Here is a 15,472-nt window from a genome sequence, read left to right on the forward strand (position 1 = left end):
CCCAGTAGCTATTGGAATAAACATTGTTTCGACCCTAGCAGGTCTTCATCGGGTCAGGGATCTATTCCAAACGGGCCCAGTAACTAATCAGTACTGTTTGATGATGCACACAAGCTCAGCCCAGTCAAAAATGATTGCTGTGTAAATGCTCCCTTTCCCATTGAGGGAGCTAAGCAGCTATCAGGCTCCTCATCGCAGGACTCATACACTTTATATCCTGGATAGTCACTCTGCTAATAGCTCTGTCCCTGTTCAATATCCACTGACTCATGCTCTCTCCCTCGGGGAACAGAACTAGAATCTAGGCTTGGCGATTGGCCAATGGATCCTATATATATTACGGTGGTTTTAACCAATAATCGGTGGTTTCAATCAGAACTAAGATGTTATACAAAGCTCTATTATCTGCACACTGATCTGCATATCATACCACAAATCACCAATGGACATTCCATTATACACACACACACACACACACACACACACTGACACACACAGCTCAGACAATTTAGGCCCTTAATATATTAACAGGGTACAAGTAAAAAGTGACAACGTTTCGATGTGTCAGTTACATCTTCGTCAGGTCATAGCCCGAGGGGGCAACACAGTAAGGCTTAACTACACACATGGTACAGGGGGCGGGCTCTTAGTTAACCAATGTCACACAGCCAGCAATCATTAGTTCATACAGATTTTTTACGTGGAACATTCAAGTGAGGAATTTTCCAGATGAAAATTAAAGTGCATTTAGACTCTGAATATACAGACTATAAATACACAGATATAGGGAAGATAATACAAAAATAGAACAACATTTTTCAAGTTTCCTCTAATTTTCCTTCAGATTTCCGCAAGTGTCGCCACCAGACCACCACTCGGGCTATTTCTGCTCTACATTGCTGCTGTCCTGCCCTTGCCGCCCGCCCCCCACCTATTATTGTTTATTGTGCTGTATGTCCTTACTCCTTGACCACTCACCCAGTTTGTTGGCCTCCAAAGCAGTCTATTCTCAAACTAGGTTTGGTCTTCTGCCTCATATTTGGTTTTCATTTATTTATAAAATGCTCAAAAATTCTATATTTCATATGTACTAAGTACATATGAAATATAGAATTTTTGAGCATTTTATAAATATGAACCAAAAATATGAACTTGACATTTGTCTTTTAAACAAAAAATGTTGTTCTATTTTTGTATTATCTTTCCTATATCTGTGTATTTATAGTCTGTATATTCATAGTCTAAGACTAAGTCCTCAAAGACTGCTGCTGCTTCTTGCTGGCTGTTGTACTTGATGTATCAGAAGCGCGACTAACAAGGTCGGAGATATGTACAACTACAAACCAATTTGCCAACTCTTTTCCATGGACAACCATGGAAATTAGCATATTATATGTGCGTTCTTCATATGCCTGCTAACCAGAACGTTGCTCTGCGCAACCTTATGGATATGATTCCACTTGTGATTTTAAAAACAAGATAATAATATTAAACGGTTACGGAACATGATGCCGTGATACTGACTCACCAAGCACACTGACTTGTAAAAGGGAGCCTTTGTTTGAATAGAGGCGATATTGCTATTAAATCAATTGTTTTAATGTTTCACCTTTGGCTATCTGGATAAAACCCATAATACAAGAGGTAATGTTTTAATTGATTTCATTGAGCTCTGTGCTGTGACACAACCCCCCTTGTAAAAGATGGAGCATGCTCATTTCTAATAATAATGGAGCTAAAACATAATTTATTTAGCTCTATTAAGCTATGAAATCTCTGTCTCTGCAAGCAAACACCCCCAGCCCTCATACCCCTCTGCGCTCTGACCCCTGGCGATCAGATCATGTGTCTCTGAATTTCAATGACCACAAATCACAATCGTCACTTGCTGGTTCAAGAGAAGGTTTGATTTAGAGCCTTTGGATTTAAAGCATATAACAGCGACAAAATGAAAAGCACTGAACAGCAGGCAAAAAGGGTAAAACTGTATTCAAAATGGACTGCTGTGGTTTTGTCTCCTAATTAGATAACCGAACAATCAAGCAATCATTAGGTTACTGTACCATTTATAAGTTCCTTTGCACAGCAGAGTGCAGAAGTAGAGCAACAATACCCGGAGGGGAAGATAAAAGCTTAGAGAGGCCTTATAAAGAAACCTCTGTGGGGAAATAAACTGATCAACAATCACTTTAGTCTGTTTTACCAAGATGGGCGGTAATTGATCTTAACACAGTTTTGAGTTTAAAAAAACAACAACAGACCCCCTTGCTCCCAGTGCTAACCTGAAATAACTTTAAACCCATGATTTGTCTTGTGCTTGGATTGGAGCCCCAGGAGATGTCGGAACCAGTTCTATGTCCACATCACATGACTGTCTTCTCCCCTCATATTATCAGTTCCTAAAAAGACTCTCTATGTGTTTCTCCTACAGTGTCGGTGGAAGAGAAGAGGAGTGAACCAGCAGAACATGTTTGAAGCCCAGCTTCTGTGGTAACTGACTAGAACATGCACTTCCTGGTCAGGAGTTCACCTCACACGTTCGACTCCTACACCTGTCAACTTTGAGAGCTACAATACCCACAAATCCTGCACACAAGCAAGAGGAGTGGACTCTCTGGTGTGACTGTAACCTTTTATCATTTTTTACTTTTTACACTACCGGTCCCATTGTTTACAGCTGTTTGGTGGGCCAGACGTGATTGAATTTTGCACTAAAAACTCTAATAAAAAACGACCACAAAACAAACAAACAGGTCTTTAGAGGACCAATATGGCCAACAACATGGCAGACCACCCACCAGGAAACTCTGTTGCCGAGGGCAACCATGAGGGGGATTTTGGCATCACCACGCAAGAACTTAGGGACTTGATGGAGTTGAGGAGCGGCGAGGCTGTGAACAAGATAGCAGAGATCTACGGAGATGTCCATGGCATCTGCCGCCGGCTCAAGACCTCGCCTATTGAAGGTACGTCATGTGCACACACTAAGGTTCCCAGACACAGTAAAAAGCATTTTACACTGGTCCTTTCACAACGTACTCCTGTGAGCGCTTTAGGTGAAGATATACATTGCATGTTGCAACTCGGTTCAATCTGTCATTATGCAACATAACTTGTATACTGTCTCTTTTTTGCTAAATGGGTCATAATCATAATATGCTCTCTTTAGTGGCTTCAGTCATTAGCACGGGTGCAGCTATAGCTAATGAGTGTCACACCATTTATTTACCAGACTCTTGTCTAGAACAGAATGTGTCATCATGAGCCCCAGGACACACATCTGCACACACACACACACACACACACACACACACGTATTACTATACTTATTATGGGAAAAATGCAATTTTTAAGCCAGAAATGGCAGATCTACAATTTCACAAGACGTCACAGCACAACACATTGTGAGCTTGTAGATCGGTAACTCGAACCAACCAAACTTCTAAATACCTAATCCTAATGCCATCGTTTTCCTAAAGCCCAAAGCTAAAAAAAAATATGTCTCTTATGTGGAGTGTGTGGACCAGAAACACACACACACACACACACACACACACACACACACACTCTCTTTTGCTCTCATACATAACCATGGTTATACGGCTAGGTTGAGTGGGCAGAAAATGGCTGAAACCCATTCATGTTTCCTTCTTTTATGTGTCCCTATCCGACTTGTATTTCACATTTCTCCTCCCCCCTCACTTGCTGTCTCTCACTCTCTCTCTCTCTCTCTCTCTCTCTCTCTCTCTCTCTCGCTCTCATCCCCACCTCATTGTGTAGCCCAGTCACCAGTCCATTCCAGGATTGAAATTAGTTCCAGCCCCTTCCCCTAATGGCTCCATAGATCATTGCTCTATTCCATTTAGTAATCAAGGGACAGCTGTAGTTGCATCCTCCATATGAGAAATTACTCCTGTTAATGAAGGAAGCGTCATTCTGTTTTCAGTGTGGGCGGATGGGAGGGGATAATAGAAAAACATATTTTTTTCAAGTGAACCTGAAAAGGCTCCCTTTTCTGTTGCCCAAACCCAGACAAAACCCTAATGACAGGCAAGATGATGGTCTGTCACAGTTGTCTCTGTGGAAAAACAAAGTAGACTTGGGTACATTATAAGAGAGACAAGAGAAGTATTATACACTCGCATATAACAACAGTTATGTAGTTATACGCTGGTTTTAATCCTATTGACAGCTGACATTTTTAGTTATTTATTTAAAAGGCTGCACTGGGCAAATAACACATACCAGTGTGTAAATCTACTAGGATTCATATAGTTATTGACAGCCAGGCTTGCAACTGCAATACAACACAATGTCATCACAGTGATCACACATGCTTGGTTGGTTTGAACAGGAAAATATGGCATTATTACAGCAACAATGAATTATAACCAGTGGTCGACAATAACAAATTGAGTACTGTACTTCAGTTAATGTTTTGAGTTTTGAGTTTTTTATAAATGTTGAAAAAAGTGTTTGAACAGCTAAATCTGCCCTAACCGCAAAATATATTATTTTTATTTATTTTTGTTTAGATTAGCCAATATTGTTTACCCTCTTTTCCTCCTCAATTTGCTGTCGTATCCTACTGGCTCACCTGCCAGTGAGGAGCCTCCACCAAGAGGACGTACTGTAGAGCCTTCGCTCTACTCCGAACACGGGCCCATTGTGTTCGTGCTCGGGCCAATTGTGGGCCAATTGCGTGGATTCGAACCACATCCTCCGTTGTAGTGGGCAGGTACTTTACCACTGTGCCACCCGAGCGCCTATAAACATTGTTTAATTGAGCCGTTTTGTGATGTCAGAAAATGGAAGAATTCCGTATCCAAACTCCCTAGAATACAAGATATATTTACTTTAGGACAGGGATGTCCAAATTAGGGGGCCAAATTAGAAAATATGAAACGCCCAAGGGCCAACTACATCTCCTACCTATCATAATGTACTTTCGGACCATATCACTGACATACTGTATGCATTGTATTTAAACAAGCTGTGAACAAAATGCAAATAACTCGTTTTCAGCCTTATTTAACATTACCCAATGTAATCAGACGTGTAAAGTGTTTCTGTCTGCTTAGCTACCAAGAGGTTAACATTGATGATACAGTTAAGTACTCTACAGTTAAGTAGAGTAGAGATACAGTACATCTCTCTTTCATGTGCATTACAATGACCGTCAATTATGTCCACATTAAACTAGAGTTCTCAAATCCTGACGGAGACGTTTTCCAGAAGGTTTGGCCATTATAAATGGTAAATGGTGCATTTATATAGCACCTTTATCCAAGGCGCTTTACATTACATTCACCCATTCACACACACATTCATACACCGATGGCGGCAGAAACCATGCAAGGCACCAACCAGCACATCAGGAGCAATTAGGGGTTCAGTGTCTTGCTCAAGGACACTTTGACAGTAACTCTGGGGGAGCCCAGGTTCGAACTGGCAACCTTGCGGTTCCCATCCAGGCACTCTACCCCTGAGCCACCGCCGCCCCTATATTATGGAACTGAATGTCCAATCTGCTCAGTTTAAAGCTTGTTGGATGCGTGAGTTTGAGGACACCAAGCACATTGATGTCAAAATTGTGCCGTGGGACCGGACTTTGGACACCACTGCTTTAGGACAACAATAGTTCTATGTTAATTTCCTTTGTATGCATCACAGTGGGAAAATACTGTATATTCGGTAAGCTGGTGAACTTAAAGAAGGTCCAAGTTCTAGCCTTGCTTGGCCAGCCTCATAGCGGGGATTCACTGAATTCACTTTCAAAACAATTGGGTTGCAACAAGTTTAAAAGTTTACACAGAAATGATAAGAACAGAATAGACTCTGACATACTGTATATCCAACATATCTCGCTCACGTATAAAGTAGAAACTAAACGGACCTTGTTGTTTTTAGCGTGGTATCTTTCATGCATGAGGAGCAGAATAGCGCACTGTGTGGTGACGGGAGCTTTTTTGTTACGCTGATTGGCTAGATGGGTCTGTCTGTCAAGGCAAACGCCCACCTTTCATGCTGCCTATGGGCCCGACTCCAGACTCGTATGCGGGGAGGAATCTTCAGTGAATCCCCGCTATGAGGCTGGCCAAGCCAGCCTAGCTCCGTTAAGTTCAAGTAGAACATATTTTATTCCATTGAAAAGCAAAAAAGGCAGGTACTTGTACCTGTCAATAGCCTGAGTAAGGTCCTCTGATTCGGCTCTTCTGGTTGTTCCTAAGTCTAGGTTTGTGCTAGACTAGGGTTAGCCTAGAAAATAAAGGAGGAGAAAATAAATCCTACCATTTAAAACACTTCCATCCCTAAAGCCAACAAGACTATAATAAATAATTTAAGTTAGACTACAATAAATAATAATGTCCATTTGTGTCATGTCCATATGAAGTCCCTGTGAAGGGAGCGGGGGGGGGGGGGGGGGGGGGGGGGGGGGGGGGTTGTTGTATGTGCATACGTGTACTCAACTGCCCCTCCCCACGCTCAAGTGCGTGGGTGATGACCCGATCCCTGTCGTCTCTCAAGGTCCATGTCGTCATTTAGAATCCTAATGGCCTGGGGAAAAAAAACTTTTCCTCAGCCTTTCCAGGACAGCCTTGTGTATCCTGTATCTCTTCCCGGACTTCAGCAGCTCAAACAGACCATGAGCCGGGTGGGTACTGTCCACAGACCGTGAGCCGGGTGGGTACTGTCCTCCATGATCCGCTTGGTCTTCAGCAGCTCAAACAGACCATGAGCCGGGTGGGTACTGTCCTCCATGATCCGCTTGGTCTTTGTTCTGCAGCGCAGCTCAAACAGACCATGAGCCGGGTGGGTACTGTCCTCCATGATCCGCTTGGTCTTTGTTCTGCAGCGCTTAGTGTAGATATCCTGGAGGGCCGGGAAGCTACCTCCTGTGATCCGCCCCGCCATCCTGACGACCCTCTGCAGGGAAGCTACCTCCTGTGATCCGCCCGGCCATCCTGACGACCCTCTGCAGGGCTTGCTGGTCTCGCACCGTACAGTTCCCATACCACGCTGTGATGTTACCTGACAGGACGCTCTCCATGGTGCAGGTGTAGAAGTTGTGTAGTGCAAGAGGAGACACTCCAAAAGATCTCAGGCGTCTGAGATGGTACAGCCTCTGCGGTGACTTCTTCACCACAGCGTTCGCCTGTGGTCTGCCTGTCAGGAAGTCATGAATCCATCGACAGTGTGCTGCTGATTCCTAGGTCCCTTAGTTTACTGATGAGCCTGGATGGAATGATGGTATTGAAAGCGGAGCTATAATCAATAAATAATAGCCTCACGTAGGTATCCTTCTTCTTGTCGTCTAGGTGGACAAGAGCAGTCTCAAGGATATGCTCGATGGCATCATCAGTGGATCTATTGGGACGATAGGCAAACTGTAGGTTGTCAAATCACCCTGGTAGTAGGGAGGAAATGTGGCCCTTTATCAGCTTTTCAAAGCACTTCATCACTACTGATGTTAGCGCTACTGGGCGATAGTCATTTAGACAGCTAGATTTTGGGATCTTGGGTACCGGGATAATAATGGACTCCTTGAAGCATGTGGGAATAATAGACTGGGCCAGAGAGTGATTGAATATTGCTGTGAATACTGGTGCAAGTTGGTCGGCACATGTTTTCAGTACTCGTCCTGCAATGCCATCTGGTCCTGCAGCCTTCCTGATGTTCATTTTACTGAACATCCTCCTCACCGAATGCTCAGATACTGTGAGAGGGCTATCCTCTGCCTCTCTGACTGTCTCTGCTCTATCTGCACTGACCTGCCTGTTACCAGGGGTCTCAAAGCGTGCATAAAAGGTGTTTAGTTCATTTGCCAGAGACATGTCAGCATTTTCCAAGGAGGGGGGAGGTGCCTTATAGTCTGTCATCTCCCTCAACCCTTTCCACAAACTCCTAGAGTCTCCCTGTTGGAACTGTAGATCCACCTTTTCTCCATACTGCCTTTTGGCATCTTTCACAGCTCTCCTCACGTCATAACATGCTGCTCTATAGGCATCCTTATTGCCTGTCACCAGCCCTGACTTATGAGTGGCTGTTCTCTTTTTCAGAGCCTCACGGATATTCCTATTTATCCAGGGTTTCTGGTTTGGAAATATCCTAATGGTGGACTTGTGGATTACAGCCTCTGTTGTCTTACAAATAGTGTCTAGTACAGACGTAGTGAAAGCATACGTATAGTATACCTATAAGTTACACACCCCATGAAGCCAATTAATTATTCCCTCACTTTCAGTGCAGACCCTTAATTTGAAGGCCAATGGGTACCGGGCCATAAAGAAGTAAACGGCGGCTGTGTAAAGTGCCGCACAATCAAAAAGTTTTCACCTGATTCTTTTTTTGGTACTGCAATCATCGGTTCTTTAGTTATATGCTGTGAATAAAGCTTGTTTTGACCAAAAACGCAATCTGGAAAAAGACTTGCATTTTAATTGTCCGGCTCTACATTGAGCCAGACAAAGGTGGACTTTTCGTTTCTGGTTCATTTCCAATCAATCGCCTAGCAACCTAGAGCCATTCATACGTTGCTGAAGAGTGTGATCTAACTTAAATAAATCATTATAAAATGCTTTATAATGAGTTTTGATCGTTGATATAAAGCTTTGAGTATTTATGAATGCTTATAACCACTAGACCAGTGCCTGTGGAGCACTGGCCTACTCGGGAACGATACAAGTTAGAAATGCATGCCTCACGTAGTTATGCAATACCTGTTACCTGCAATACCGGTTGGCAGAGAACCAGCTATACCCGTCTCTCTCTCTGTCTTTGTCCCTTTTATGCCCATATATATGGAGTTCCGTGTCGGCCATGGACAAATATGGAATCTAGGCCAGTCTATGGCGTCCTATTGATGACATCAGCGTACTCCACATATGGGGATTTCACAGATGTATCAATATTATTTTGAACTACAGACTGAGTGAAGATGATTATACAGTACACGTATGTTTTTGAGGGGCGCTAGCCCCTACTATATATAGAGTCAATGTTTGTTTTAAAAACGCCATTGACGAATTGCGTCAGTTCAGTTCATCAACGCACTGTCGTGAAAGAAGGTGAACCAGCTCTCTTGAGTGATAGCACACATTTGATCATTGACCATGTTGTTGGCGAGGCTGACATGCCTGAGGAGTCTCCCAGGGGTGGCTGGGCTGCGCCCCATGCTGACACACGGTGGCTCCCCGGCCCTGAGAAGTTCCACGCTGAAGGCTTGTCCACCCCTGCTAAAGCCTCACCAGGGTTATTCTACAAAGGCCAGATTTGGCTTCCGTCGGGCGAAGACCACCAGAGACCAGCTCAAAGAAGCAGCGTTCGAGCCAGCCACAAATACTGCCATTAGAATTGACAGCATGGGAAGAATGATCCTGGCTGGGGGTGCTGCTGTAGGCCTTGGTGCTCTGTGTTACTATGGACTAGGCATGTCTAATGAGATCGGTGCCATTGAGAAAGCAGTGATCTGGCCCCAGTACGTCAAGGACAGAATCCACACCACCTACATGTATTTCGCTGGCAGTATTGGAATGACAGCCATGTCAGCTGTTGCAGTGAGCAGGACCCCAGCTCTCATGGGTCTGATGATGGCTGGCAATGGGAGCTACGTTTGCTGCCATGATTGGAGCAGGCATGTTGGTCAGGTCCATTTCATATGATCAGAGTCCGATGCCTAAACATCTTGCCTGGCTGCTCCATGCAGGTGTAATGGGCGCCGTCATCGCCCCACTCACTCTTCTGGGAGGACCCCTGATGCTGAGGGCCGCTTGGTACACAACGGGCATCGTGGGTGGCCTCTCTACGGTGGCCATGTGTGCCCCTAGCGAGAAGTTCCTCTACATGGGTGGGCCACTGGCTGTTGGTTTCGGAGTGGTCTTTGCCTCCTCCATTGGCTCGATGTTCCTGCCCCCCACCTCAGCGTTCGGCGCTGGGCTCTATGGCGTGGCCATCTACGGGGGTCTGCTGCTGTTCAGCGCTTTCCTCCTGTACGACACGCAGAAGATCATCAAGAAAGCCGAGACCTACCCCCTCTACGGTGTCCAGAAATATGACCCCATCAATGCGTGCATGGGTATTTACATGGACACTTTGAACATCTTCATGAGGCTGGTGATGATTCTGTCGGGAGGCGGAAATAGGAGGAAGTAGATGCGTCACCCGTTCCAACTCGAGTCCCCTTTCACTTCCACTACGTACACAAGCAGCGCACGCCAGAGTCTACCCTGTTTTAGTTTTAAAACGCTATCCAACTGGTAAATACAAATAATTATAAAAATTATAAACAAATTATAAATAAAGCATATCAAGACAAATTGTACATTGATATGGTTATGGTTTTAGGAAGAGATGCTTTTATCTTGATCCTGAAAGTTATGTTTGATGCATCCCAGGTTTGCTGGAGGTGAATATGACTCCTCTGACCCCGACTTGTTTATATTGTTCCTTGTATTTTCTATTTATTTTTGAGTGGTGTAAACCACTCCTACAACTGGCTTTTGTGTGCAGAAAAAAATGAGCATGGTTGCTATGTTCAAAATAATTTCTGACGTAATTAAATCACACCCGGGTGAACTGGATGACCGTAGCAACCATGGTCATTTTCTCTGCACAGAAAAAGCCAGTTGTGAAATCACATCCGGGTGTGATTTCATTACGTCAGATCAGAGCTGATCAGGCTACATAAAACCTTACCTTATTTCATTACGTCAGACATTACGTCAGACCACAGCTGATCATGCTATATAAAACCTTACACCACTCAGTTCACACGGGTGTGATTTTTAAATAACGTGTTGTTGTTCCCCTTTCTGATTGGGGGGGGGGGGGGGTTGTTGTATGTGCATACGTGTACTCAACTGCCCCTCCCCACGCTCAAGTGCGTGGGTGATGACCCGATCCCTGTCGTCTCTCAAGGTCCATGTCGTCATTTAGAATCCTAATGGCCTGGGGAAAAAAAACTTTTCCTCAGCCTTTCCAGGACAGCCTTGTGTATCCTGTATCTCTTCCCGGACTTCAGCAGCTCAAACAGACCATGAGCCGGGTGGGTACTGTCCACAGACCGTGAGCCGGGTGGGTACTGTCCTCCATGATCCGCTTGGTCTTCAGCAGCTCAAACAGACCATGAGCCGGGTGGGTACTGTCCTCCATGATCCGCTTGGTCTTTGTTCTGCAGCGCAGCTCAAACAGACCATGAGCCGGGTGGGTACTGTCCTCCATGATCCGCTTGGTCTTTGTTCTGCAGCGCTTAGTGTAGATATCCTGGAGGGCCGGGAAGCTACCTCCTGTGATCCGCCCCGCCATCCTGACGACCCTCTGCAGGGAAGCTACCTCCTGTGATCCGCCCGGCCATCCTGACGACCCTCTGCAGGGCTTGCTGGTCTCGCACCGTACAGTTCCCATACCACGCTGTGATGTTACCTGACAGGACGCTCTCCATGGTGCAGGTGTAGAAGTTGTGTAGTGCAAGAGGAGACACTCCAAAAGATCTCAGGCGTCTGAGATGGTACAGCCTCTGCGGTGACTTCTTCACCACAGCGTTCGCCTGTGGTCTGCCTGTCAGGAAGTCATGAATCCATCGACAGTGTGCTGCTGATTCCTAGGTCCCTTAGTTTACTGATGAGCCTGGATGGAATGATGGTATTGAAAGCGGAGCTATAATCAATAAATAATAGCCTCACGTAGGTATCCTTCTTCTTGTCGTCTAGGTGGACAAGAGCAGTCTCAAGGATATGCTCGATGGCATCATCAGTGGATCTATTGGGACGATAGGCAAACTGTAGGTTGTCAAATCACCCTGGTAGTAGGGAGGAAATGTGGCCCTTTATCAGCTTTTCAAAGCACTTCATCACTACTGATGTTAGCGCTACTGGGCGATAGTCATTTAGACAGCTAGATTTTGGGATCTTGGGTACCGGGATAATAATGGACTCCTTGAAGCATGTGGGAATAATAGACTGGGCCAGAGAGTGATTGAATATTGCTGTGAATACTGGTGCAAGTTGGTCGGCACATGTTTTCAGTACTCGTCCTGCAATGCCATCTGGTCCTGCAGCCTTCCTGATGTTCATTTTACTGAACATCCTCCTCACCGAATGCTCAGATACTGTGAGAGGGCTATCCTCTGCCTCTCTGACTGTCTCTGCTCTATCTGCACTGACCTGCCTGTTACCAGGGGTCTCAAAGCGTGCATAAAAGGTGTTTAGTTCATTTGCCAGAGACATGTCAGCATTTTCCAAGGAGGGGGGAGGTGCCTTATAGTCTGTCATCTCCCTCAACCCTTTCCACAAACTCCTAGAGTCTCCCTGTTGGAACTGTAGATCCACCTTTTCTCCATACTGCCTTTTGGCATCTTTCACAGCTCTCCTCACGTCATAACATGCTGCTCTATAGGCATCCTTATTGCCTGTCACCAGCCCTGACTTATGAGTGGCTGTTCTCTTTTTCAGAGCCTCACGGATATTCCTATTTATCCAGGGTTTCTGGTTTGGAAATATCCTAATGGTGGACTTGTGGATTACAGCCTCTGTTGTCTTACAAATAGTGTCTAGTACAGACGTAGTGAAAGCATACGTATAGTATACCTATAAGTTACACACCCCATGAAGCCAATTAATTATTCCCTCACTTTCAGTGCAGACCCTTAATTTGAAGGCCAATGGGTACCGGGCCATAAAGAAGTAAACGGCGGCTGTGTAAAGTGCCGCACAATCAAAAAGTTTTCACCTGATTCTTTTTTTGGTACTGCAATCATCGGTTCTTTAGTTATATGCTGTGAATAAAGCTTGTTTTGACCAAAAACGCAATCTGGAAAAAGACTTGCATTTTAATTGTCCGGCTCTACATTGAGCCAGACAAAGGTGGACTTTTCGTTTCTGGTTCATTTCCAATCAATCGCCTAGCAACCTAGAGCCATTCATACGTTGCTGAAGAGTGTGATCTAACTTAAATAAATCATTATAAAATGCTTTATAATGAGTTTTGATCGTTGATATAAAGCTTTGAGTATTTATGAATGCTTATAACCACTAGACCAGTGCCTGTGGAGCACTGGCCTACTCGGGAACGATACAAGTTAGAAATGCATGCCTCACGTAGTTATGCAATACCTGTTACCTGCAATACCGGTTGGCAGAGAACCAGCTATACCCGTCTCTCTCTCTGTCTTTGTCCCTTTTATGCCCATATATATGGAGTTCCGTGTCGGCCATGGACAAATATGGAATCTAGGCCAGTCTATGGCATCCTATTGATGACATCAGCGTACTCCACATATGGGGATTTCACAGATGTATCAATATTATTTTGAACTACAGACTGAGTGAAGATGATTATACAGTACACGTATGTTTTTGAGGGGCGCTAGCCCCTACTATATATAGAGTCAATGTTTGTTTTAAAAACGCCATTGACGAATTGCGTCAGTTCAGTTCATCAACGCACTGTCGTGAAAGAAGGTGAACCAGCTCTCTTGAGTGATAGCACACATTTGATCATTGACCATGTTGTTGGCGAGGCTGACATGCCTGAGGAGTCTCCCAGGGGTGGCTGGGCTGCGCCCCATGCTGACACACGGTGGCTCCCCGGCCCTGAGAAGTTCCACGCTGAAGGCTTGTCCACCCCTGCTAAAGCCTCACCAGGGTTATTCTACAAAGGCCAGATTTGGCTTCCGTCGGGCGAAGACCACCAGAGACCAGCTCAAAGAAGCAGCGTTCGAGCCAGCCACAAATACTGCCATTAGAATTGACAGCATGGGAAGAATGATCCTGGCTGGGGGTGCTGCTGTAGGCCTTGGTGCTCTGTGTTACTATGGACTAGGCATGTCTAATGAGATCGGTGCCATTGAGAAAGCAGTGATCTGGCCCCAGTACGTCAAGGACAGAATCCACACCACCTACATGTATTTCGCTGGCAGTATTGGAATGACAGCCATGTCAGCTGTTGCAGTGAGCAGGACCCCAGCTCTCATGGGTCTGATGATGAGGGGCTCTTGGCTGGCAATGGGAGCTACGTTTGCTGCCATGATTGGAGCAGGCATGTTGGTCAGGTCCATTTCATATGATCAGAGTCCGATGCCTAAACATCTTGCCTGGCTGCTCCATGCAGGTGTAATGGGCGCCGTCATCGCCCCACTCACTCTTCTGGGAGGACCCCTGATGCTGAGGGCCGCTTGGTACACAACGGGCATCGTGGGTGGCCTCTCTACGGTGGCCATGTGTGCCCCTAGCGAGAAGTTCCTCTACATGGGTGGGCCACTGGCTGTTGGTTTCGGAGTGGTCTTTGCCTCCTCCATTGGCTCGATGTTCCTGCCCCCCACCTCAGCGTTCGGCGCTGGGCTCTATGGCGTGGCCATCTACGGGGGTCTGCTGCTGTTCAGCGCTTTCCTCCTGTACGACACGCAGAAGATCATCAAGAAAGCCGAGACCTACCCCCTCTACGGTGTCCAGAAATATGACCCCATCAATGCGTGCATGGGTATTTACATGGACACTTTGAACATCTTCATGAGGCTGGTGATGATTCTGTCGGGAGGCGGAAATAGGAGGAAGTAGATGCGTCACCCGTTCCAACTCGAGTCCCCTTTCACTTCCACTACGTACACAAGCAGCGCACGCCAGAGTCTACCCTGTTTTAGTTTTAAAACGCTATCCAACTGGTAAATACAAATAATTATAAAAATTATAAACAAATTATAAATAAAGCATATCAAGACAAATTGTACATTGATATGGTTATGGTTTTAGGAAGAGATGCTTTTATCTTGATCCTGAAAGTTATGTTTGATGCATCCCAGGTTTGCTGGAGGTGAATATGACTCCTCTGACCCCGACTTGTTTATATTGTTCCTTGTATTTTCTATTTATTTTTGAGTGGTGTAAACCACTCCTACAACTGGCTTTTGTGTGCAGAAAAAAATGAGCATGGTTGCTATGTTCAAAATAATTTCTGACGTAATTAAATCACACCCGGGTGAACTGGATGACCGTAGCAACCATGGTCATTTTCTCTGCACAGAAAAAGCCAGTTGTGAAATCACATCCGGGTGTGATTTCATTACGTCAGATCAGAGCTGATCAGGCTACATAAAACCTTACCTTATTTCATTACGTCAGACATTACGTCAGACCACAGCTGATCATGCTATATAAAACCTTACACCACTCAGTTCACACGGGTGTGATTTTTAAATAACGTGTTGTTGTTCCCCTTTCTGATTGGGTTAAAAGAAGTTCAGGACACCTAAGGTCATAACCGCATGTCATCTAAATCTGATGCTTCTAGCTCTCACAATTATTAAAATGTGTGATACATACTTATTTTCTTAAGATACATTGAGATTTTACTTCAACAGGTTCACACTTCGCACTAGGGAATGAACTTCTTTGCAAATTGTCAGTTATTGAATCATTCAATAAAGACATTTAAAATGTGAAAAAAAAAAAAAAAACGCCATTGACAATGAAGGGAAAAT

The 15,472-nt window shown here is 45.0% G+C and overlaps 2 protein-coding genes and 1 pseudogene across 3 annotated transcripts in view; all 3 read left to right on the forward strand.

Moving 5' to 3' along the window:
- atp2b4 (ATPase plasma membrane Ca2+ transporting 4) overlaps positions 1 to 15,472 on the forward strand; it is a 146,026-nt gene that overhangs the window by 42,584 nt on the left and 87,970 nt on the right. Inside the window, exon 3 of the mRNA XM_079510344.1 lies at positions 2,432 to 2,966. Coding sequence (XP_079366470.1) covers positions 2,771 to 2,966 — 196 coding nt within the window. The 5' untranslated portion in view covers positions 2,432 to 2,770. The remainder of the gene's footprint in view (positions 1 to 2,431; positions 2,967 to 15,472) is intronic.
- LOC306929727 (growth hormone-inducible transmembrane protein-like) lies at positions 9,032 to 10,265 on the forward strand (annotated as a pseudogene). Its single transcript has one exon. The product of its transcript is annotated as a growth hormone-inducible transmembrane protein-like (transcript).
- Positions 13,421 to 14,665, forward strand: LOC306929726 (growth hormone-inducible transmembrane protein-like). Its single transcript, XM_079510370.1, has one exon. The coding sequence runs from the start codon at positions 13,503 to 13,505 to the stop codon at positions 14,550 to 14,552; it is 1,050 nt and encodes a 349-aa protein (XP_079366496.1). The 5' UTR covers positions 13,421 to 13,502; the 3' UTR covers positions 14,553 to 14,665.

This window comes from Electrona antarctica, assembly GCF_951216825.1.
Source record: "Electrona antarctica genome assembly, chromosome: 9".
Taxonomy (NCBI): domain Eukaryota; kingdom Metazoa; phylum Chordata; class Actinopteri; order Myctophiformes; family Myctophidae; genus Electrona; species Electrona antarctica.